Genomic DNA, 22,922 nt, shown 5'->3' with positions numbered 1-22,922 from the left:
GTGCTGCAGTCGCGGCTCCAGCTTCTTCTTTTGGGGGCATCTTGGCGGCTTTGGCGCTGGTGTCAAACGTTTTGTAATCTGTCACGTCGCATCGTTTTAATATTTCTGCGCTCATGGCCCGGCTACGGGGAAATGCACTCGGTTGCGTGTAAAAATAGGCGTAACCCTTTGGTATTTATGGTCTGGTAGTAGTAGATGGTCTGACCGACCAGACCGCGACGCAGAGTAGAGTGGAGTGGTGTGGAGTGGAGTGGACTACGAGTCTCCAGGAGGGCGCTCCCTGGCTGCTTTGTTTGGTTTTCAGCAGCCAAGAGCCGCCTTGGGGCCTTGGCAGCAGGTTCAAGTGCTTCTTACCCAAACACCAACTACATTCGAGGCTCCAGCTTCAGCTCCAGCTCCAGATCCACTCTTTTATTATCTAAATCATTATTAGTTTGACCTTCAGCCCCGGGGTTGAGTTCTCTTATCTTATTAATTATTTGCTGGGGGGACTACTGTGCGTCTGACTCATCAGAGGGGTTTTCGGAGCGGATTAGCGGGTCCCAGAGATACAGAAAGAACCCGGAAAGACGGATCACCCTTCGCTTGAGCGATCCTCCGTTATATATAAGTATATCATTTAATATACAATTATCCACTCCACTAATTACCACTGCTCTAAAGACCTCCCGGGCACTGACCTACTAAAGAACCGATTCCAAAGCTTCCCACAGGCCCGACTCGTCCTCGCCTGGGCCTTCGGCACGCATATCAGCGCGTAATTTGCTAACCCTACTCAAGACCCATAACCGGGGCCAGTCATGCGGTTGCGGCAGATACAGTAGTTAGCCATTGCAGAGCCTGACAACCGTTAATCAGGCGCCACAAATCAGCAAGAGACAGGAGAGAGGGCGATGGGAATGGGAATGGGTCAGGCTCTGCCTCTGATTGGATGGTGTCTATTTATGGTTGTGAGCTCCAAAATGGCGCTACTTGTGCCCAAGACATAGGTGCAGCTACCCGTGACTTTTCCATTGTCTCTGCGCGAAAATATTGACACTGTCTACCGCACTTTGGGCTGGGAATCCAGTGGAGAGTCGAAGGGAAAGGGAACCGGCAATTTACATTTGCATATGCGTGAGAATGATTAAGCTAAATACCACCCCCACACCCCGTTTACCCATGGGGATCTGTGAGTGGGTGGCGGCGAGTGTTAATTGCCCCAGACTCAATCAGGTGGAATGGAATATTTATGAGCTTGGGCTGGGGCTTGGACTGGGGCTTGAGCCGATTAGACAAAGTCTGGTATCTGGTATCTAATTGAATCTGAAACTGCGTGTGAGTGTAAAAGCGGAAACTATCAAGACTGGCTTCAGATTCCTCGATTATCATAGATATTCTAATTGCCCCCTTCCCACAGTATCCTTGCTTTGTCACTGCCACCCCCCATCACTATCCTTAAACTCCCCTCATCAACAGCTATCCCATTTCTATGTCTTACAGATGATACCCCACCGATCATGCCCGACTCTACTGCTATTCCTGATCACTCAGGGGGATGTGATCGCCAGTGTAGGTCTGTCCCATATCATAGGCAAGCTGAACGATCATCTGCGGATCTCCACAAACATTTTGTACTGCAACGAGCACCAAAAACTGATCAATTACGAGTCCGAATGCCTTCGCACAGCGGGGATCACCAGAATGATCTACACCTCGGCGGCGGCCGTCAACTCCTCTCGTCTGCAGCGTCATATAGGAGACGGTAGCCAGCTCTTTGTTGTGATCAGCACTGAGCCGCCATACGATCTCTTGCGGACACTGGATCTCCGCTTCCAGAATGCCGACTTTCTCATCGTCATCGACAGGCGAATCGATCGGGAAATGTGGCTGGCCTACGTGCAACATGCCTTTGAGCTGGGCTACGTCCGCCTTTTGCTTCACACCACCCCGAATGGCGGCGTCTATGGCAAAACGCTGTTTCCCAAAGTTCGGATAGACCCCACTACTGTGGAGCAGTACCTGCAGCACAGGGCCTCCATGCGGGACCTGCACGGCTACCCGGTCCGAGTAGCGGCCTACAAGAACGTGCCGCGCAGCTTCATGTACGTGAACTCTTGGGGCAGGATGGTCTACGCGGGCTTTTACATGCGGTTCGTGCGCGCCTTTCTGGACTCGAGGAATGCCACCTTCATTCCGGTTCACACCCCAAGCGATTCGCCCGGGAACTGTACCCTGTCCCTCAGGAACGAGACGGTGGACCTTTGCGCAGACTCTCTGGCGGCCAATCCGGAGATGTTCAGCCTCACGTATGGCTTCAGGATCGCCTATGCCAATGTGATGGTGGCCCACGCAAAGAAGCTGCTCTCGTACCGCTATTTGGAGGCTCCGTTCCAGATCAGTGTCTGGCTCTGTCTGGTGACCTATGTCATCCTGATCGTCGGCTTCCTGAGCTGCATCCACTGGCAGCAGCACCGACGGTGGGACTTCAGCAAGTATCTCTTGGAGGTGTTCAGTTCGCTGCTCTTCGCCGGCTTCAGTCTACGATCGATTCGGGGACGCGAGCGCTACATACTCTTTGGAGTGATCTTCATGACCGGCTTTGTGTACTCCACCATGTACCTGGGACTGCTGAAGAGCATGCTCATCTCGGAGGTGTTCGAGCCACAGATCAACACCTTCGAGCAGCTGGTGGCGAGCAACACCACCCTGCTGGTGGACCCCTACGATCGAATTCTGTTCGCAAAGTACAACATGCCGGAGGTGCTGTGGTCCGTCGTTCAGACGGTGACATTTGAGACGTTGCTTTACCATCGAAACCGCTTCGACCAGAACTACGCCTACGTGCTCTTCACGGACCGGATGGCCCTGTACGAGACGGCCCAGCTATTTCTGAGGCATCCGCGTCTGCGTCGGATACCCGTCAACTTTGCATTCCTGTTCACCGGCATTCCCATGCGCAAGAGGTGGTTCCTCAAGGAGCACCTGAGCACCGCCTGGTACCATGCCTTCGAGAGCGGACTTACGCGGAAACTGTCCGAGGATGCCAACAACGAGGCGATGAGCGTGGGACACCTGCATTACCTCATAACGGAGCACTTGGAGGCGAAGCCGCTGGACCTCGATTATTTCGTCATGCCCGCCATCGCCCTAGCCCTCGGCTCTGGCCTGGCCATCATCAGTTTTGTCATCGAGTTGACGGCCTGGCGCATGTGCCGCTCCCGACCGCAAGTCTAAATGCAGATGATGAAGATGCTGCAAGATGATGCTCCTCCCTTTCACTTTGTTTGATGTATTCTTGTGTTTGTTGTGGCATGTTTCAGCACATTCTTGTCGGCTAGAAGTAAAGCACAGAGTAGTAATTACTGTTTTAATCGTTGAAAATAAACCAATAAACTCAGAGGCTACCCCTTAAGTGCCCTCCTCAATCGATGAATGAACTTTACATTGATTTTCTTTTATTTTTAGCCCCTTCTGGCAGCAAAGCATCGCAGGTGAGTAGTCTTTTGCCGTCGATGGTTTATTCTGAAGGACTATCTTGCACTTGCAGTCATGTGTGGGCGTAGCCTCTTGATCTTTCTGCTTCTCAGCGTTCCAGACTGTCGCCTGGAACTGCCAGAGCTCTCAGCCATCATTTCAGAGCTCAATTGGGGACTGCAGTGCAGAACCAACATAATCTACTTGGAGCACACGCAACCCAACGATCTGTACGAGGCGATCAGAAGCACTGTCCCCAGCCTTCTACTCAGCGGCAGCGCCAACCAGTTGACGGGGGAAATGGTGAGCAAGCCCCTGCTGGTAATTCTCCCCCAGCCAGGCGATCGTATCCTGGAACGCTTCGCCCAATTGCCGACGGCGATGCAGGAGGCCGACTATCTCCTGGTGGGTCAGAACAGCGCCGCCCATTGGCAGGGCCTGCTGAAGGGATTGTGGAGCCAGGGCTATCCCAATGTCCTGGTGTACAACGGAACGGCCATGGAGAAAGGTACCCTGTACACCAGCGAGGGCTTTCCACAGCAGCGACTCGGCAGGACGAATGTGAGCCACTATCTATGGGCCCGGCGCCACTGGTTCGACGACTTGGGGGGCCTGGAGGTGCGCGTGGCCCTGTACAACAATCCGCCCCGGACTCTGGTCTACCCAGAACACGGAGTATATGACGGCTATGCGTTGATGCTGCTGCGTCAGTTCCTGGCCCATCGCAGGGCCACGTTTGTGCCGGTGCTCACGCCCCACTATAGGGTTTACTCGGCCAACGATTGCCTGAAGCTGCTGCATCTCCAGCAGGTTGATATATGCGGGGATCTACTGGCCTACAGCAATATTTCGAGCTTCACGGCCAGCTACACGTATCTGTACGGGAACATTCTGATACCAAACTCGCCGCCCAGGTCCAAGGGCATCTACACTGTGGCCCCCTACAGCGCCACCATGTGGATGACTGTGGCCGCCTACTTGGTGCTGCTCCCCAGCGTCGGGAGCCTCGTGTACTGGCTTCAACGGAGAACCATTCGCTACGGGAAGTTCGTCCTGGACGCCCTGAAGAGTCTGCTCTCCTCGGGCTTCCAGCTGGGCGAGATCAGGGGCCTGGTGGGGGTCGTCCTGTACCTCACGCTCGTCTTCACCGGCTTCATCTGCTCCAACTTCTACCTGGCCGCCTTGGGCAGCATCCTGGCCACGGGTCTGTACGAGCCGCAGATCAGCACTTTCGAGGAGCTGGTCCAGCAGAACATCACCTTCATCATCGGGGACTACGACAAGACCGTGCTGCAGACCTACGACTTCCCCGACATCCTGTGGAACATCACGCGCGTGGTGCCCTACGACTTTATTACGCGGCATCGGGCCGTCTTCGACACAGATTACGCGTATCTGGCCCACAGCGACCGCATTGTGCTGTTCAACTTCCAGCAGCAGTTCATGAAGAAGCCACGGATGCGACCCCTGCCCATCGAGCTGATGCACACGCTCCCCGGCTTCCCCATGCGCCGCCAGTGGCTGCTGAAGCAGAAGCTCGGCGAGACGCTGCTCAACTGCTTCAATAGTGGACTCCTGGAGAAGCTGGCCCACGACACCAACAGGGAGACGATCCGCATCGGCTACCTCGGACTCATCAGATCCGAGGAGTACCGTGCCAGGCCACTGGCCTTGGACTTCTTCTCCATGCCCTTCTACATGATGCTCACGGGTCTGGGCCTTGGCTTTGTCTCTCTGGTGGGGGAGCTCTTGGTCCACCTCCTCGCCAGGGGGAGAAGAGCGTCCCCTCAGGTGTGAAGGTAAGCTCCTGGATTGATTGTACGAACGGAGGAGTGTATCTGATACCGACTTGGACTTTATTTTCAGTTCTTCTTTGGCTTACCCCTCCCCGCAAGAGCATAAAACCACCCCTGGTCCCTTGCTGACTGCCGCTTCAAAATAAATAGCACTCGAGATATTTCCAAAACATTTGCCAGCCAAGTCGCCAGCAATTTCCCCGAGCGCCTGCAGGCATGCAACACGAATGATAACACACACCCACAGAAGAGGCAGGGTGGGATGTGGCTGCTGACTTGCACAAATATTTGCCGAAAAAGGAAGAAAGATGTCGCTGTGTCGCTGGGACCGGACTGCAGATGTCTGGGGGGGCTGCGTGGGTGAGTTTCTCACCCTCTCAAGCCATTTGGCACTCCCTTCCCCCACTTTAAAGTTCGTTGACACTCGCCTCCTTTTCGGTTGGCACATTTTTCGTGTGCCGCTGTGGCGCCATTAAGTATGCAGCAGAAATGTGGCGACAATAAAGTTTATGCTCCCGGCGCCATAGCCAAAAAAAACGAAAGAAACCCAGTATAAATAGATGGGATAGAAGGGGATAAATTGATGGCCATGCCAGGGACTGGAGTGCATTTTGCGTGGGCAGCTGCAGAGATGGGCAACCCAGAGATGGCCATCATCATCAGCAATTGTACATGAATGTCCATGTCCCAGTCCATGTACTCCACCCACCAGCGACACACATTTCACACGACGCATTGAAAACCCGTTCTGGAAGGAGCCTTCGCCTTAATGATGGGGCGGGGCTCCTGGGTCATGTGCGTGCCTCGCATCCGTATCTAAAGGGCCACGATAAACTCTCGCCCTTCATTCGCTTTAATTGCGGCGATTCGTGGGTTTTCAACGCGACTCAAATCGATTTCATCTGCCCGATCCCTGCCCGACTCCGATCCCAATCGACTTTAAAGTAAACATTTGTTTTATCTGGGGGCGGCTTTTAATTAAGATTGCGTTCGCCGATAAATGGCAAGTGTTGCATGGGTTCCCACATCCCCGTACCCGTACCCGTACCCGTCCGAGGAATTGCATTTCGATTGAGGGTGGGTTGGGCTTAATCGAACCGCATTTCAACATATCGATTTTTATGCCCCGTCTGCCTGCACAGTTTCATTGGACTCATTAATTGTTCCATTCCATTCCGGGCTGACAATATTCAGATTTCACCTGATTTTGGCCCTCCATTTCAATCCGTCTGCACGGCTATCAGCCAGACATCCCGACCCCGACACAGACAAAGGGCTCGCCGACAACAATTGAGTCCTCAGTGTCCCCCCAGTGGCTGCATGCGCAGTGATATCCCTGGCCACGGGTACACCTATTGTTTGTCACTGGCTAATTGAAATGGCCGGATGATTGCGATTCAGGGGGCCGTGCAGGGCGCAGGGCAGGGCGCAGGGCAGGGCACAGCCAGCCACAGTTAAACACTATTATTTAAATCAATGCCCGCGCCACTCTCGGACCTCTCATATGAGATGGCAATTTATGAGCCGTGCCTAATTGTCTGCTCCGGACTTCAAAGTGGAGTTAGCACCGAGTCGGCGGCCTGCCTTGGAATGCAATTATCGCGCTCCAAGTTATGCTAAGATAAATGGGCACCCGCTCTCAGCCAGTGGAAATTGGCCACACTTTCCCCCCGTCGTCCCCCCGAAGAGGCCATAAACTAAATATAAAAAAAAAGCACAGCTAAAATATATGAAAGGAACTGACAATTGGCAATTTTTGGTTGATTTTGCAATTTATGGCAGCCAAGGGAGGATGGGCTGGGGCGTCGGCATGACCAAAAGACCCATATACCGATCAGGGGCATGGACCTGGACCCCCAAGGGAGCTGGAGAGCCATTCAGAACCGAGGCAGTTGAGAGCTAATGCTGCGATTAGGAGCGAACTTCTACGAACTGTTTCCGAAGACCGATATACATAGTTAAATTACCAATCAGATGGGGACCTTCCGCTTCAGCATTTGATGGCACTTTCCCTTTATGGCTGGGCCACTCTTTGGGTCAGTCAGATGCTAAAAATAAAGAGCGAAAACCGAAAACCGAAAAAAAGGCAAGCAGACACGACCAACGACCACGAAACGCTGTCCAATTAAGCGCAACAAACAACTTTACGCCACATGCCACACCAGGCGTTTATCGATACGATACGATCTGAGATCCTCGACCAGACCCCGTCCGAGCCATTGTAATGGCCAACGATTTGTCGCTGTCCGAGCCTCGCGGTCCATTGGCTATAATGACAATCGTTGATCGTGCGGCCGATAAGATTGCACATCCAGATAGCATGTCGGCCGGTGCTCGAGGGCCAACGATGCGACAGCAGCCACATTTATGCTAATAAGTTGACATTTGACCACCATGGCGAAATAATGAAACGATCAGGAGCCGTCAATATGACAGGTACTCGTGCCCCCAAGCAGGGCCCTGCTACCATGGGAGTCGCACAGATCCAAAGCCGGCAAAATACTGTACAGTGCTCTCAACTTTGCATTTAATTCTATATTTAACGTTTGCTTACGAATATTATCCATACTTATACACTTTCAGGGTCCCTTTTGTAGGGCGGGGTGGGGTCTAGCCCACTGTTCGGGCGGTCTTGACACAGGAGCAGAGCCGCTGGCACCGACGGCTCCACTGGTCACTAATTTCCAGGAATTTCACGCGCTTTTTGCAGCCAAATGCAAATTTTTACCTGCTCTTATTGTATCTTCACACGATCTCTGCCGACTGCTTGTTAACTACCATCATGGCCAGCGGCCATCAGCACTGGCCTGCCCTCTGTCCATGTTGTAAATGAATTTTAATTGTAGTTCTGGTTATTTTGGTGGTCTGGTTGTCTTGTGGTCTGTTAACGGTATGAATGGCAATAGGATTTACTGATGTGTTGATGGAAGGTGCCTGAAGATGGCTTAAACAATCAGTTGTCTTGGCTAAAGTAGGTGTATCGATTGTCCCTCTTTCGATTGTTATATGGTTGGTAATATGTGCGGTGATTCGGTGTTTCATGGCCCCCGGAATTGTGTTCGTTTCGCGATTGATAATGGCTCTGGCGCCAGTTGTTGCTGTGATTGGAGCCATTCCAGTGCGGCTTGTTCCATTCAGGGTCGTCTCCATTGCCACTTCCATTTCTTGGGCTTTTCCATTCCGAATTGTTGTGGCGGAAATTTCCATGGTACTGTGGCCATCCATTGGCACGATCGTCTTGCTGAGGGCGTCTCCAGCCCGTGTCGCGATCTCTGCTCCTATCCTGATATTGCTGACGGCCTTGCTGCGGCCACCCATTGCCGTTCGACCGATAGCCGACCTCTGGCTGATGGCGTTCCCTATCCTCCACAAGATACCTACTTCTGCTAAGATCGTGGTAGCCGTTGTTGCTGTTCCAATTGCTGCGCCAATTACTCTGACGCGAATCATCTTGGCTATTGTCATAGGGTCCTGTAAATCCAATCATTCAATGGATTATCCTATGCGCCGGCTACTTCTGCTACTGCTCTACTCACTCTGGTACTGATACTGCTGCTGTCGTCCACCTGCATTGCCGTTCCAGGCCGGCCGCCTGTTGTAGTGATTCGCATAGCCTGTGTCATGGCTTGGCTCGTCCACATCCGATTTCAGGTTGCCCAGGCGTAGCAAGGAGCTCAGGTAGTTTTCGCGCTCGATCTTGTGGCCTCGTGCCGCATCAACGGCTGCAATTGAGGGATTGGTAATTAATCTGTGCCTGAATTCGCTGACCGTTGATCCCACGCACTCGCGATGGCCTCCAGGGGCGACTTGTTCAGCATGGTTATCATGAAGTAGCAGATCAAGTATCCAGTGCGATTCACGCCGTGTGTACAGTGGACTCCGATCAGCTTATCTGCGGTGGAGGAGGAGGAGAGAGAGAAAGCATTCAGATGTAGTGGTGCCATACCGCATTAGCCGCATGAGCTGCATGTTGTCGCAAATTGCTACAAATTTCAAAAGTGAACACGGCCACAGGAATGTGCTCCGAGCACTGAGCTCTGAGCACTGCGCTGTTCCCCTCCACACCCACGCAGTCAACAGAAACCGGCCTGCCAATTTGGCATAAAAGCAGAAGCGACCTGGGCTAAATCTAGAAAACAGCGCGCTCTGCCAATAATAACATTGGCAATAAATTTCACAAAAACATGTCAGCAGGAGGGTACGAAGCGGGGACACGAGGCAGACAACCCACCAGGTCGCGGTGGCTTGGCTTTGTGCACTATGCGGGTGCGGTGCCAGTCGGAGAGCTGCCAGTCGGAGAGTACGTCATGTTTGGCTTGCATTTAAGCCAAACGTACAGACAAAATAAAGTTACGAGAACGGGAATGGGAACAGGAACGAGACCAAGCAACAGACAGAGACAATTGCGCACTGCCCATGGCACAGTGGGATGGGCGCCTGCTTACTCGCATATAAGACCATTGTGATGGACAAAAGAATAAACTCCACTAATATACTTGTTCATACCACTGTGATCAGACCTCTCCGACTGGGCCCTGTTCCTCTGGCCTGGCCGTTGACAAGTCGCGACCACCTTGAATTTGACTTATTTGCCTGATTTGTTTCGTTGTAAATTCGTTGGCAGTCTTCGCGTATTTATTTATTGTTTACTCAGCGGCGCCAGATCGGGTTTTAATTATCCCACAGCTGAATCTGATGGAAGAAGGTCTGCGCGACCGAATCGGTTAATGCATTCTGGTTAGCATTTCTGCATATTTGTGCCGAAGCTGTTCGCACATACATTAGCGCTAGACTAGATCAGGGGATATATGCACGCCCCTGCCGCAAGATCTACACTGCAGAAGGGACCCAAGGTAGAGGAACTGCGGATACGATACCCTAGGGTATGAAAATATTACATTCCCTCATCTTTAAGGGGCATAGACATTGTGCCTGGTTGTCTGTCCTGCCTGGTTGCTGGTAGTCACGCGTCTTGCCGTTTCTTCGGCTATGAAAATTTAAATGAAATGCGGTTTTGTGTGTGTTTGTGTGTGCGCGAATGCCTTTGTGTATAATTAGAAATGCCTTTTCCCTTTTGTGTGCGGAGGCATGACTGAGCTCCTCCATAAGTGATTTGTTTGCCCGGCTCCCGACTGCCGAGTCCCGACTCCGACTCCGACAGACTGCCTGGCTGGCTGGCTGACTGACTGATTGAGTGTGCGCGCCCACATCGGTGTGCGCCAGTGCACTGCTAAAGGGTTAAATAGGTTTTCTCTCCTTCTGGCGGCCACTTGGCTCTGCTGTGTTTGCTCTGCGCTTGCTGGCTGATAGGAATCTATGGAGGCAGTGCAGCCTGGGCATGCAATGGGAATGGGAATGGGATAGGGATAGGATACGTGGTAATTGCATGTGCGACGGCAAGTCGCTTTTGATATGATTTGTTCACATATTTTGCGACTCTAATTGTTTCCACAGATATGCATCGCATCTGCATTGTTGCCGGGAAAGCGTTCCCACGGCCGCCTCTCTCTGGGGCAGCACGTGGGCCGCAGGCGAGGCGCTGCTAAGCTGGGCTTTCCATCCACTCACCATTGTCTTCATTCAACTCGAGGAAGTCCATAGCATATTGACAGAATCTGCAATGGCAAGAGGCTTCAGTCAGTAAATGATTAAAACATTCAATCAATTGTAATTACTTTTGGGCCAATTTCGTTGGCGGCGTTGCCTTTCCGGGTATCATCAGCTTCTGGTGCCTCACATCGTTCTCTGTGAACGACTGCGGCCGGTAGTAGCGGTCTGTGTTGGTCAGATCGATGATCATGCCCAGATTGGGCACCGACTCCATCACCGATTCGGGCCCCAGTCGCAGCTCCTTGTCGACTTTTTCATTGAGATTCTGTAAGGGCAAATACAAGGAGTATTCCACATATATCGAAAGTCATATTACATGCGAAAAATTGCTCAATTTATGCGCCTGCCCCGGGGCCAGGCAATTAATAAGCAGGAGGTCCCGCGATCTCTGTGGCGTTATTTAATTAAGCAAAAACAATTTAATTTAATATTCATGTGGGGTGCCCCACTCTTTCCGCAGGATCGAGTGCAGACCAGCAGTGCGGAGCATCATGTTCCAGTTGCCACTTTTATGCATAATTACGATGCACAAATTTTTGTCTGTTGTTATTTATTTTTAGAGGCTCTGGCGCTCGCTTGGTGGTCCGCTGGTCCTGGTGCTGGTGGGCCCTTTTCAACATCCATCAATCGCTCCTCCTGGCAACCGGTTTGGCCCGACAGAGCCCCAACACGGTGGGGAGCGGGGTCAGGGGGAGCTAACTCACCTGATTCAGCGGCACCTTGAAGGCTATGAATCGCGTGCCGGGAACACGCTTTCCGATGGGACTGTAATCGAGCCATCTGCAAGCGCGAACACCAGGAAAACAAACGCTGATTAGTCGGAATATTGGATGTGGAGTACCCTTCAATTATACCCACCGATCTGGTACGCCTCGTTTCATTTGATGACGTGTATAAACAGCAGATTAGCTTTAGCTAAAATTAAAAATTTTCAAAATTTTTTTTAAATAAATGTAAAGACACAAAATGCAGGAATTACAGTGCTGCCAGACAGTTCGAAAACATATGTTCTAGAGATGCGCTATCGGCCACAAAAATATTTGCAAGTAACAGTTTTAGAAACTACTCTCTTAGACAATAAAATAGCTCTTCGTGAGGCGTGACTGGCGAAGGGTGACAACATTATTTATTGCTTTGACAAATTCTATCTCTAGAGAAATACTAAAGTGTAGTGGAATACGGTTATCATTGTAAATTGCTTAAGCGATTATTTTACCAGTCACTGTTAGAGGTCGCTTAGTTAACATACCGCCTGACTGTTAACTAAAATGTGCCAAAAAACGCCTAGCGCCTGAACAGCTGAGTGGAACCTTTGGACTTTCTGTGATTCCGTTTAATTAATTATATTTGAAGCAACTAATTAACGTCACAAACGTCTTTCTTGCAACCCCACAGATCGTCTTATTACCGAGATCAACCATGTTTGCCAGCAACACTCGTAACTTAATGCGCAGCAGCTTTGTAAGACACTGACGCTGACGCTGACGCTGGCGCTGGCGCAGGCGCTGCTGGATGAAAATTATTAAATAACTTTTTATTTGCAGCTGCAGCGCTGCAAGAGCACTTTGGTGGTGGCCGAGCACAACAACGAGGCTCTCAACCCAATCACCCTGAACACCATTTCGGCGGCCAAGAAGATCGGCGGTGACGTGACAGTTCTTGTGGCAGGCACCAAATGCGGACCCGTATGTTGTTTTTGTTGCCTCTCTCGATGCTTTTGCATAATCACATCTAATCACTTGTAGGCCTCCGAAGCTCTGGCCAAGGTGGAGGGCGTGACCAAGGTCCTGGTAGCCGAGAATGCCGCCTTCAAGGGATTCACACCCGAGTCCCTGACGCCCCTGGTCGTGGCCGCCCAGGCGCAGTTCAAATTCACCCACATCCTGGCTGGAGCCTCAGCTTTTGGCAAGAACGTGCTGCCCCGCGTGGCCGCCAAGCTGGATGTGTCGCCCATTTCGGAGGTGATCGACATCAAGTCCGAGGACACCTTTGTGCGCACCATCTACGCCGGCAATGCGATCCTCACCCTCAAGTCGAAGGATCCCATCAAGGTGCTTACTGTGCGTAGCACCAACTTCCAGCCAGCGGCTACCAGCGGAGGCAGCGGCGCTGTGGAGCAGGCCGCAGCCGGCGACTACGCCAGCAGCTTGTCTGAATTCGTCAGCCAGGAACTGACCAAATCCGACCGTCCCGAGCTGGCGGGCGCCAAGGTTATCATCTCCGGCGGACGCGGCCTCAAGTCCGGCGATAACTTCAAGCTGCTTTACGATCTGGCCGATAAGTTCGGCGCTGCTGTCGGCGCCTCCCGTGCCGCCGTCGACGCTGGATTCGTGCCCAACGATCTGCAGATTGGACAGACGGGCAAAATCGTGGCTCCGGACCTATACATTGCCGTTGGCATTTCTGGCGCCATCCAGCATTTGGCCGGCATGAAGGACTCGAAGACCATTGTGGCCATCAACAAGGATCCCGAGGCACCCATCTTCCAGGTGGCCGACATCGGCATCGTTGCGGATCTCTTCAAGGCCGTGCCCGAGCTGACGGGCAAGTTGTAACCGCGCCACGTGTTGTAGCATAAATACCCGATCAGATTCTATGATCCAGAATTGAGAACTATTTGTTGCATTTATTGAATTTTAATGTTAGTCCGCAGAAGCTTCGTCCCCCCTTCCCTCACCATTTGTATAATAATAAACGATTGTAAGTCCTATCTATCTCTGAGCCTGCCCGTCTGTCAAATTGTATCAAGTGGATTATAATCGAAACGTTTGTTATCAGTCCTGATGGATTGTGCAACAACACAACAACCCAGCAGACATTCTGTGGATGGATATTTCCTGAGATTTTATATATATACATATGTATATGTGTCATTCTTAAGATCATGTCAGGTCTGATAATTCGCAGGCATTGAAAATCAGAAGATCGCACGATTTGAAAGCTTTTATCGAAAGCTTCAAAGCTTGTCAGAGCTTTCTGCACTTTATGGGCGGCAAATTCAAATTTCCTTTGCATTCAGTTCGTAAATCGTTGATATATTTTCGGTATTATCGTGCTTACTATAAAACGTAAGAACATAAAAAGCAGAATTAGGCCAAAAACCACACCTATCACCAGCGTCGTCCACTCGAGCGGATTCAAGCTGTTCGTCGTGGGCAGGACATGGGTATTGATGCCGCTCTGAAAAGGCAAACCACAAGAAAATATAATCTTCAGTGAATGTGAATGCAGTGACTGCAGCGAAGAGCCTACCCAGCCACCGTTCTCATTGATCCAGGGCACCAGCTCATCCTCAATCACCTCCGAGACGCTCTCCATCAGCTTGGGCAGGTACTCGGGATGCCCCTGCCGCACACAGTCCACCGACAGGCCGCCGGCAATGGCAAACAGCGAGATCACCTTGCTCCAGGTGATGTCCGCCCGGAACAGATCCCGACCCACCGCCCCTAGGAGCAGGCTGACAGCATCGGGTGTGTGGAACTCGCCCCCAGGATTGCGACAAATCTGACGGGCGACGCCGTTATAGGCACGGGGATGCATCCGTTCCAGTTCGTCGCCAAGCTGCAAAGCGAATGGGATCAGTAGAGCACAATCTTTTTAGAGGATACGCACCACCTGAACCGCTGGAAAGACATCCCGCACAATGCCCATGGAGGTGGAGCCCAGGATACTCCGTATTCGCTGCAGGCCCAACTTCTTGTTGAACAAACCAGATCGTCTCAGGCGTCGCTTGATGTAGTGCCCGCACAGACAGCGGCCCTGGAAGAAGACACCAGTGGGTTGTTAGATGGAGCATTCGAGCCCTCTTTGTGTCCCCACCTGCGTTATGATGTCCTGGGCGGGAATCTGTGCCGCCTTCCAGCCAATGGTGTAGGAGAGTTTCCTGGTGACAACGTCGCTGACATTGCTGAGGCGCCGCCGGGTCGTCTCGCGTTGCCCCACCTCCAGCAGCGAGGCGGAGTGGAGCGTGGCCGGGAAGCTGAACTTGCGCCGATTCTGGGCCTGCAGCAGGCGTTCGCTCTGTGTGGTGGCCATGGGGAAGCCGTGGCTGAAATTATCGTTATTCGTGGGATACGAGGTGCCGGGCATTGTGTCACAGATAGTTAGATAGAGTGAGGAGAGATCGCTTCGATCGATCGAGATCCTGGAGGGAAACGGCTCATAAGTATGGCAAGAGTTGGCATCGTAAATCAAATTCGATCGCCCAGCTAATTGACGTCACCGCTACACAGGCCTGGGGCTTATTTGGCCTGCCTTAATGATCCCCCTCGATGTGTGGCTCGAAGTGTGTGTCTTGTAAATTCAATTAATTGCATTCAATTTGGCCAATCTCTCATGGCTGCCCCTGGGAGATGCATGGATATCGATCGTATCGCTGCAGCCAGAGCTTCCTCAATACCACAGAAACCGGATTCATAATTGCCACAGTAACTGGTGTCTCAGTAAACTCAGTAAAACCCCCTGCAATAATCATCTAAAGGGACAGCTTCACGGACATTTGTGTGCCCAAAAAAGAGAACAAACACTTCCCACACCACACAAGACACAAATGCTCAAGATTAGATCGAGTTCGGGGCTCGATTCGTGGCCTTTTGATTCGATTATGACGCTCATTGATGGCTTCTTGCCTGGGCCAGAGCCAGAGCCAGAGCCAGACCATTTCGGGCACATATCGGACAGATTGTCGGCTCGTTAAGTTTGATTGGCTCCGCAATATGGCCAAAATGTTGCTATGCGGCAACCTGTGTCGGCCATGTCGCTGCAGCTGTTTTGCCAGATGCATTTGTGTGTTGCTGCTTCTGCTTCTGCTGTTGTTGTCATTAGTTTGTACGCAAGCGAGATGTCAAATGGCAAATGATTTGTGCAACAAGTGACCAGAGGATGGGTATCGTCTGGGGAGTACTTGACAATTAGCTTTACATAACCTGACCCAATCCCCCAGTCCGGGGGCTCGTGACCAAGGAAAGTCGGCCCAAAACATCAAAGTCGTGTCAAACATTCGACCATTAAAAGTAGCCGCATGGAAAGTGGTCAAAAATACCCAAAAGAACGCTTTGGTTTCGATGGAATCCGGGTCAATCGCCAGTCACGCCCATCCCCACCAGCAAATGGAGCTTATAAAACCACTTTCGCCCTGGGCCCGATCAGTCAGTGATCATCCAGAATGTCAACCAGTGGGACGCACCCAATCATTATCCTCCTCGGGGCGCTATTTATTCGCGGAAGTCGTGCGGATGTGGCCCACTTCTTTGCGTCAGCCCCCACGGATCTGGGCGGCTATCTGCATGGCCAGGTGCCCTTCCAGCTGGGTCTGAATCCCGCCGCCTTTTACGGACCGCCTGTGCCCAATCCCGTCACTCCTGCACCCGCTCCCGTGGCCCCAGCGGCCACCACCGAGTTCAGTCTGCCGGAGATCATCGAGAATCGAAGTGTCAAGTTCCAGGGACACGGAAACGGACAGGGGCAGGGACAGGGACATGGTAGCTTCATACCCCTCAGCCAGAACTATCTGCCGCCTGCCATCGAGGAGCGCCCCAGCTATGAGAGTCCCAAGCCCAGGTAGGTGTGGCCTCCATTCACAGCGAAGTGAATCTTTGATCAATATTCTCTTTCTGCAGCGAGGAAGGCTATCCGGCCTACTACTATCCCCAACCGCCTGCCACGCCCAGTCCGCCGACCACCACTGCACAGCCCATCATCGTGCAGGATCCGGGCGAGGACATTGAGACCATCCACTCCCCTGGCTACGATTACCATGCCCCAGCCCAAAGACCCTCCACGCCCGCGCCGTTGTATCTGCCGCCCAGCGAGAGCAGTGCTGATCAGCAGCTCCGGCTGCGCCTCAAGGATATGCGATGCCTGCAGGCGGGCTTCTTTCGGGCGGTCCTCAAGCTGGACAGCTTCCTGGGCGCCGCCCCCACGGTGGACCACGACAGCGACGACGTCCAGGACAAGCGGTGCGAACTGAAGCTGGCGCGCAGCTTCCTGCTGCTGGACATTGCCGGTGCGGACTTTGAGCGCTGTGGCGTCCGCTCCTGTGGCCAGGATCTGTGCCTGCGTCTGCGATTCCCCACCATCAGGGGACTGCGAACCGGCGGGGACTCCATTCTAACGCTGCACTGCAAGTCCCAGGAGCGGGTGGCCGTCAAGACGCATGCCCTCAAAATGGGCGTGGCCAATGATGTGTGGGTAGATCCTTCGATGGAATGCCTTGGCGATCCTCCAACCTCTTGATCCTTCTCCTTTCAGGCAGGCGCGCAGCGTGGGAAACTATGCCCACGGGGGCAATCAGAACGCCTTCCGCACCCACGTGGAGCTGCTGCGGCGTGGCAGCAACGGCTACACCCGCCACCTGGAGAGCAACGGAGCCGTTCAGCTGGGCGAGGAGCTCCTGCTGCGGGCCCACGTCCTGGCAGGCGACGGTGCGTGAAGGTAGTAGAAACTTGCGGAGCCTCCGGTTAACTCTCAATCCCTTCACAGGCTGGAACTACACCAAGCTGAGTGACGTCCAGCTCCAGAGGATAGCCGCTGGCGGGGAAGTTCTCAACACCGTCCAGCTGGTCAGCTCCCGGGGATGCCTCAACCCCGCCATGCAGGCCATCTGCAGCCATTCCCCCGTCATGGAGCCGCCTCTGGGCCAGCGTTTCCACTTCAAGGCCGTGATGTTCCCGGGTATGCGCAGTGGCGATGTCCTGGTTATTTCCATGCGCATCACGGGCTGTCTGGAGCGCGAGGACTGCCAGATCACGGCCCAGGACTGCCTGCCATCCGTGGGCCAGCGCCGAAGACGGAATGCCGCCCTCGGCACAGCAGGAAATGGCACAGAGATTTCGGAACTGTCGCACTTGACCTTCCGTGTGGTTATGCCCGGCGCCGAGGAGGAAGTGCCGGCCGTGAAGGACTCGGCGGGGCATAACCTGGGCGTGGCTGAGGTGTCCAAGTCGCTGGCTCTATTTGGGAGTGTGGCATTTGTGGTGCTCCTACTGGCCGTGGCCATTGTGGCGTTGTACAAATTCGGCAGATAGAGATTACGATGGAACATTTGATGTTACCTTTTCATTGGGTTTTTTTAGATAAAAGCTGTACTTTCGAGTGAATTCCTTCTTTACCAGTTCCTCTTCTTTGTTCCAATTCTTTGTTCCCCCATTCTGAGGAGAGACCCCATCCGTGCAGTCCAACCGCCAATCGCGGTGGTGTCTATTGCCAAGAAAATTGACTTATCGCCTGTACGGCATCAGCAACGGGCAGCAATGTTTTGACCATATTGAGCATTAAACAGAAATTAGCACTTAATAAAATCTTATTTATGTTCATGTCGCTTGTAATTGGACAGGCCCGAGAATAAACTAAAACTAAAACCCATACTATTTCTATGCCGCCGACCAACTACTGGCCACTGGCTGTCCGACAGGCTGTCCGACTGACTGATTTCCAAACTGCGCGCGCAATTCGCAAATTGTGATCTCTGATTTAGATTATGGCCAGAGCCAGAGCTAGAGCTAGAGCCAGAGCCAGAGCCTGAAACGAACTCAAATTTTATCACGTTTTCACGCTTCGAGTACAGTTAATGAAACCAAACACCACACCGCTCGCAGTCGACTGATTTTGGACTTTTGGCTTTGTTATTTGGTGCAATTTGTAGTCATTTTCGTATGTTAATCCATCGTCAGTCAGTTTACGCTTAATGGGCATGAAAATCGCAGCCAATTAGTGGTACGATTGTCATCGGTAATGCTATGTGGGGGGTAGGTATCTAATTATTGCCTGGGGTGCAGCAAATATCTAAATGGGGAAGCACTTGCGAGTTGGAGCCTATAAATACCAGCAGAAGGTGGATCATTCCAATTGTGGAATTCCCATTATCCCTTCTGCTCAATCTTCTCAATCTGACCTGCCCAAAAACGGAATATTCCCACAGGCCGGCCACAGATCATCAACAGCTCAGGTGCGCAGTTCCATCCATACCATACCATTCCACCACTCCATCCACAGCGGGGGAATGCAGTGTACTGGGGCTTGGGGCTAATTAATAATCCCGACACGTTCCAGGCCGAGTAAGTAACATCGCTGCGCAGGCGCAGGCGCAGGCGAAGGCGCAGGCTACTTTGTCTTTGTCGCTTAAATGGCAGGCAAAATGTTTGGGGCCCATAAATTAATGTCGTCCCCAACTGGCGCTTAAGTTCGTGTTTTGTGTTTGGAGACTCCAACATACATACACTCCACTCCATCCTTGACTACAGCTGCAGTTCCAGCTCCAGCTCCAGCGCCAGCTCCAGCTACAGCTCCAGGTCTGTCCGGGGTATTGGTCTTGGGTAAGCCGACAATTTACACTTTTCATTCAGCAGCCAAATCGGCCAAATGGCCAGTGCAGTGCCTGGCCTAAACAATTTTCATGTCGGCCTGGTCTGGTCTGGTCCGGTCTGCTTAAATTATCGACTACTTAGTGCCCAATTTAGCAATGCCTAATAAATATTTATGAACGCACTTCATTTTAGTCAGTTTTCAATGGACAAGAGCTATGCTATGCGGCGGACATTGTCGGTTCTATGAATGGACCGATCAACCACATACTTTGCTGATCATTAAGCGATAGTCGGGAGAGATTTGTATATGTATTGATTGAGGGAATTTCACAGAGAGTTGGAACAATTAAGAGGGTTTTTTAAGTTCCTTAAAGATTGGATTGATTGAAGTCTTCAAGGGAGTTGGCTCCTTTAGAACCATCTTTCACTCGTAGAAATCTTTATGGTCTAGACTGCTCCACCTTCCCATCGCATGCCATCCCATTGGCTGGGTAGCCACAAAAACAAAAAATCAACATCTCGGACAACTCATTAGCAACTTTTATTAACCAAAAGAAAAGTGTCAAATGCTTTATCTCGGCGACTGCAACGATTGGCCCGATCCGACGCCGATCTCTGGCTGCCTTAAGTTGTTGACTTTTTTTTGTATGTTTGTTGCTCATTTTATTGGTTGTTGGACTTGTTTTTTTGTTGGTCTGTTTCGTTTGCGACTCCTTTTCCACCTCTGTGGCTGTGTTGTGTGTGTTTCTCTGTGCGTTTTTAGCATTTCGGGCATGTTAACATTTGTGTTATTGATTTTTTACAACATTTGACAGTTACGCAGGCGCTGGGCAGCGCAACGCCGCCGCTTTTGATTGGAATTCGGAGTTTTTGCTCCAATTCGGAGTGCCATGACAAACGATTCGGAGCAATTTGACTTTCGTTTGCTTTGCTGATTGGTTAATCAAATCAGAGGTTCATTAAAGTGCCAAGTCGTATCTAATTTCCCTCCCCCTCCCCCATCCCCACTCCCGCTCCCACTCTATAGAAATATAATATTATATCTTAAATGAAGCGAAATAAAATCCACAAAAATACTGCCAGCCGCAGTTTTGCGGTCTTGACAGATCAGCAATAAAAAAAAAAACAAAAAATAAATAATGGAAATGAAAATGAAAATGGGCAAATTAGTGGCTTACAACAGCGCTTCTGTTTCGACGTGTTGCTGCTGGCGTTGGCAATTTGAAATTTACACCGTTCCGTCTGTCGGGTAAGACATTACTCGTACAGATACAGATACAGATACAGATACTCGTACAGGTGGCAAACATTGTTCAGATCATTACTTGTTGGCTTTGCACTTTTGCAGTTAGCCGATCTGCGTCATTCAAATCGAACGTGAACGGCGTGTACTATATGGTGTGTGGCTGGGGGCACGGGGCAGCATGGGGGGCAAGGTGGGCTGTGGCGTGGTGTGGTGCCAGTTAATTGCAATGTTCCAGACGGGGTGGGAGGCGGGAGGGACAAGGGAACAGAGCTACGTGCCGCCACTTCTGATCTAGTGAGCCACATTAATCACATGGCCTACAACCCAAAACACTTGTACTTTACGATCTTGAGATGAGTGCAAGTGAGGGAACAATTATAGAGCTTCGTTTCTGGGGGCTGGAAAAGCTGTTTGCTTATTGCTATTAGCTCGTTTCCATTTTAATCTCTTTAAATAACATTTAATAAGATAACTAAAAAAAGAAACAGCTTACAATTTTTATGGGAAAAAAGGGATAGTCTCCGGGAATTGTTGAATGAGCAAATAAATATATAAATAAATCAAAGTTTTCGCAGATAAAAGTTTAGGACTAATAAAAATCTTATAAAAAATTCAAAGTTCTATCAATAAACATTTGCTATACCACTAATTGTCAGCAAATGGCGAGGCCCCAAAGATATAAAAAAAAATCTTAAATCATTTGTGGCAAAGTCGATTGCTCTATTGCCATCTCTGTCTGTCTGTGGTGTGGGTGGAGGCGGTGGCGGCCCTCGTTGATTATCCCCACACACATACACACACGCACCACACACACTCTCACAGACACACAGACACAAAAAAACGAAATTTAATTAAATTACAAAAAAAAACCGCGCTGGCATGACCTCTTTCTGGCTCCCACAAAAGAGTGCGTTCAACCTGAGAGCACCAGCAACAACAACAATGCGACAACGGCAACAACAACGACAACGACAATATTTAAGCAATAATTAGCTAATAAATAAATGACTGAACCACACAGGCCACAGGCACCACTCCCTATGCCTCCTTCTGCGGCTTACTTATCGCTGGAAGTGGATCGCATTGATACGGATGTTTATCTTTGACTGTCGGATGCGCAATTGGAGCTGATAATGGGTTTGCGGTACTGGTTTCGGGTTTCGGTTTTCTGCTTGCGATGAGCCATATTGTATTAAAGGAAGAACACTGTTCGATTCCGACAGGTTGAACACAGCTTCAGCATGGAAATTACTTGATTATTTATGCGTTACGCGTTTTTGAGGGGGGCAGCGGTGTGTGATATGTGTGAAACATTCACGGTCGCAGAGTTTTGCCTGAAGGCTAGCAGTGGTGGAGGGAGGGGTATCAAACAATTATCGTCACCGATCACCGGAAACCGAAAGTATAGCCAAAAACGTCAGAGGCGTAGTTAATATGCTTATAGATGAACCACTAACCGATTTCAGTACTTCCGAAATGAAACAAAAAATAGTTTCGACAGCGGATAAACGCCAGCGGCCGAACACGTCGAAGGTTGAAAATGAATTGAGCCCCAAAACAAAACAAACTGCCCGCCAACGATAGTATCGATAGTACTCACCACCAAAACATCTGTTGCATTTGATGTCTATCGATAACGATTAGAAAAACATCGATAGGTGGTCAATCATCGATGAAGAGTACCGGCTGTTCTGCAGGGTGACCATTTACGGTATATTATTTATGGTTCGTTATATTTGGACGTCGAAATATATACTGTACACATTTCCCCTTCAGGTGTCGCTTTTAGTAATTACATACAAATGTATGTAATCAAAATCGAGGAATATGTAAAATGGAACTTGAGCTCGTCAGTATATTTGCGGTATATTTTTTAAATGAGACGGTATGTTTCGGTGCTGTTCTGAGGGTCGTACTGTAGAAATACTGGTTTTCGCCGCGCTCCCATGGTATTTTTGTCAATTTCATCAATCTATTAATTTAATTTTCAATGTTATATAGAAATCCAATAAAAGCAAGTATTTCGAATAGGCCAATCATGTATAGAATTGATTCATCAAACGTATAAAACTGAGTGGGCATGGCTAAATGCTCCATATAGATAGTATTATTCAACGGAACAAAGAATATGAGGAATTGGTCGTTTTTTTGAATCGAATTTGAATTCGCCGCAGTTCGCCCCAGTTCGCTTTAGCAACAATGAGTCTCATTCCATACACAAACATGTTGCTAATTCCATGCACACATACCCTGGGGAAATGGATGATATAGAATTGCGGAAATGTGTTTCAATCCATGCTCTAATTAATGCAGAAACTAGTCAGTATCTACTTTAAACGATATTTTGCAATTAGTGGTCGTCTTACAGAGACAAAGAATCGCTACAGGGATCAGGTTTTATATACAAATAACTAATCAAATGCATGAATAGACCAAAAAAATGCAATCTAAAACAAGGCCTTTATTAATTGCATTTGAAAGCAGCTTGGAAAACAGTATCTTAACATAATA

At 50.5% G+C, this 22,922-nt stretch overlaps 6 protein-coding genes across 11 annotated transcripts in view; 4 read left to right on the top strand and 2 right to left on the bottom strand.

The window, feature by feature from the left end:
• Positions 1-3,310, top strand: part of LOC6600940 — a 53,625-nt gene extending 50,315 nt beyond the window's left edge. For both annotated transcript variants that reach the window (XM_026986428.1, XM_026986427.1), the window contains one exon: positions 1,483-3,310. In XM_026986428.1, coding sequence (XP_026842229.1) covers positions 1,483-3,216 — 1,734 coding nt within the window. In that variant the 3' untranslated portion in view covers positions 3,217-3,310. The remainder of the gene's footprint in view (positions 1-1,482) is intronic.
• Positions 3,311-3,531: 221 nt separating this feature from the next.
• LOC6600941 lies at positions 3,532-5,253 on the top strand. Its single transcript, XM_002026007.2, has one exon. The coding sequence runs from the start codon at positions 3,532-3,534 to the stop codon at positions 5,251-5,253; it is 1,722 nt and encodes a 573-aa protein (XP_002026043.2).
• Positions 5,254-7,752: 2,499 nt separating this feature from the next.
• On the bottom strand, positions 7,753-11,781 carry LOC6600942 (RNA/RNP complex-1-interacting phosphatase). Its single transcript, XM_002026008.2, has 7 exons — positions 11,721-11,781; positions 11,567-11,642; positions 10,928-11,127; positions 10,821-10,867; positions 9,037-9,144; positions 8,789-8,974; positions 7,753-8,723 (listed from the first exon to the last, which is right to left on the bottom strand). The coding sequence occupies exons 1-7, from the start codon at positions 11,741-11,743 to the stop codon at positions 8,206-8,208; spliced, it is 1,158 nt and encodes a 385-aa protein (XP_002026044.1). The 5' UTR covers positions 11,744-11,781; the 3' UTR covers positions 7,753-8,205.
• Positions 11,782-12,188: 407 nt separating this feature from the next.
• LOC6600917 (electron transfer flavoprotein subunit alpha, mitochondrial) lies at positions 12,189-13,583 on the top strand. The gene is made up of 3 exons (XM_002026009.2): positions 12,189-12,323; positions 12,407-12,547; positions 12,608-13,583. Exons 1-3 carry the CDS (start codon positions 12,282-12,284, stop codon positions 13,415-13,417), a joined length of 993 nt encoding a protein of 330 aa, XP_002026045.1. The 5' UTR covers positions 12,189-12,281; the 3' UTR covers positions 13,418-13,583.
• Positions 13,584-13,870: 287 nt separating this feature from the next.
• LOC6600918 (bcl-2-related ovarian killer protein) lies at positions 13,871-21,922 on the bottom strand. 5 transcript variants are annotated; one of them, XM_026986222.1, is made up of 5 exons: positions 21,869-21,922; positions 14,682-15,006; positions 14,475-14,621; positions 14,115-14,423; positions 13,871-14,042 (listed from the first exon to the last, which is right to left on the bottom strand). In XM_026986222.1, the coding sequence occupies exons 2-5, from the start codon at positions 14,949-14,951 to the stop codon at positions 13,878-13,880; spliced, it is 891 nt and encodes a 296-aa protein (XP_026842023.1). In that variant the 5' UTR covers positions 14,952-15,006; positions 21,869-21,922; the 3' UTR covers positions 13,871-13,877. The 5 variants fall into 5 exon arrangements, with proteins under 5 accessions (XP_026842023.1, XP_026842024.1, XP_002026046.2 ...); XM_026986223.1 differs by having other exon boundaries at positions 14,682-14,910; positions 21,869-21,898; XM_002026010.2 differs by lacking the exon at positions 21,869-21,922 and adding an exon at positions 21,473-21,837 and having other exon boundaries at positions 14,682-14,910.
• LOC6600919 lies at positions 14,965-20,084 on the top strand. The gene is made up of 4 exons (XM_002026011.2): positions 14,965-16,421; positions 16,481-17,047; positions 17,112-17,284; positions 17,343-20,084. Exons 1-4 carry the CDS (start codon positions 16,027-16,029, stop codon positions 17,885-17,887), a joined length of 1,680 nt encoding a protein of 559 aa, XP_002026047.1. The 5' UTR covers positions 14,965-16,026; the 3' UTR covers positions 17,888-20,084.
• Positions 21,923-22,922: the final 1,000 nt, after the last annotated feature.

This window comes from Drosophila persimilis, unplaced genomic scaffold, assembly GCF_003286085.1.
Source record: "Drosophila persimilis strain 14011-0111.01,24,50 unplaced genomic scaffold, DperRS2 tig00000002-arrow-pilon, whole genome shotgun sequence".
Classification (NCBI taxonomy): Eukaryota; Metazoa; Arthropoda; class Insecta; order Diptera; family Drosophilidae; genus Drosophila; species Drosophila persimilis.
Note: the sequence above shows the minus strand (reverse complement) of the source record. Positions and strands in the feature narration are given on the sequence as shown.

What these genes read in the sequence shown, in the direction of transcription:
- LOC6600942 (XM_002026008.2), bottom strand. Translation starts at nt 11,743, where the DNA reads ATGAAACGAGGCGTACCAGATCG. An exon ending in TCAAGGTGCCGCTGAATCAG is followed by an intron (nt 11,128 to 11,566) that starts GTGAGTTAGCTC and finishes TTGCCCTTACAG; the next exon opens with AATCTCAATGAAAAAGTCGA. An exon ending in CGAGTTGAATGAAGACAATG is followed by an intron (nt 9,145 to 10,820) that starts GTGAGTGGATGG and finishes CCTCCACCGCAG; the next exon opens with ATAAGCTGATCGGAGTCCAC.
- LOC6600941 (XM_002026007.2), top strand. Translation starts at nt 3,532, where the DNA reads ATGTGTGGGCGTAGCCTCTTGATCTTTCTGCTTCTCAGCGTTCCAGAC.
- LOC6600918 (XM_026986220.1), bottom strand. Translation starts at nt 21,495, where the DNA reads ATGCGATCCACTTCCAGCGATAA. An exon ending in CGATCCACTTCCAGCGATAA is followed by an intron (nt 15,007 to 21,472) that starts GTAAGCCGCAGA and finishes GTTTCCCTCCAG; the next exon opens with GATCTCGATCGATCGAAGCG. An exon ending in TCTTTCCAGCGGTTCAGGTG is followed by an intron (nt 14,424 to 14,474) that starts GTGCGTATCCTC and finishes TTCGCTTTGCAG; the next exon opens with CTTGGCGACGAACTGGAACG.
- LOC6600917 (XM_002026009.2), top strand. Translation starts at nt 12,282, where the DNA reads ATGTTTGCCAGCAACACTCGTAACTTAATGCGCAGCAGCTTT. An exon ending in ACTTAATGCGCAGCAGCTTT is followed by an intron (nt 12,324 to 12,406) that starts GTAAGACACTGA and finishes TTTTATTTGCAG; the next exon opens with CTGCAGCGCTGCAAGAGCAC. An exon ending in CAGGCACCAAATGCGGACCC is followed by an intron (nt 12,548 to 12,607) that starts GTATGTTGTTTT and finishes AATCACTTGTAG; the next exon opens with GCCTCCGAAGCTCTGGCCAA.
- LOC6600919 (XM_002026011.2), top strand. Translation starts at nt 16,027, where the DNA reads ATGTCAACCAGTGGGACGCACCCAATCATTATCCTCCTCGGGGCGCTA. An exon ending in TATGAGAGTCCCAAGCCCAG is followed by an intron (nt 16,422 to 16,480) that starts GTAGGTGTGGCC and finishes CTCTTTCTGCAG; the next exon opens with CGAGGAAGGCTATCCGGCCT. An exon ending in ATGGGCGTGGCCAATGATGT is followed by an intron (nt 17,048 to 17,111) that starts GTGGGTAGATCC and finishes TTCTCCTTTCAG; the next exon opens with GCAGGCGCGCAGCGTGGGAA.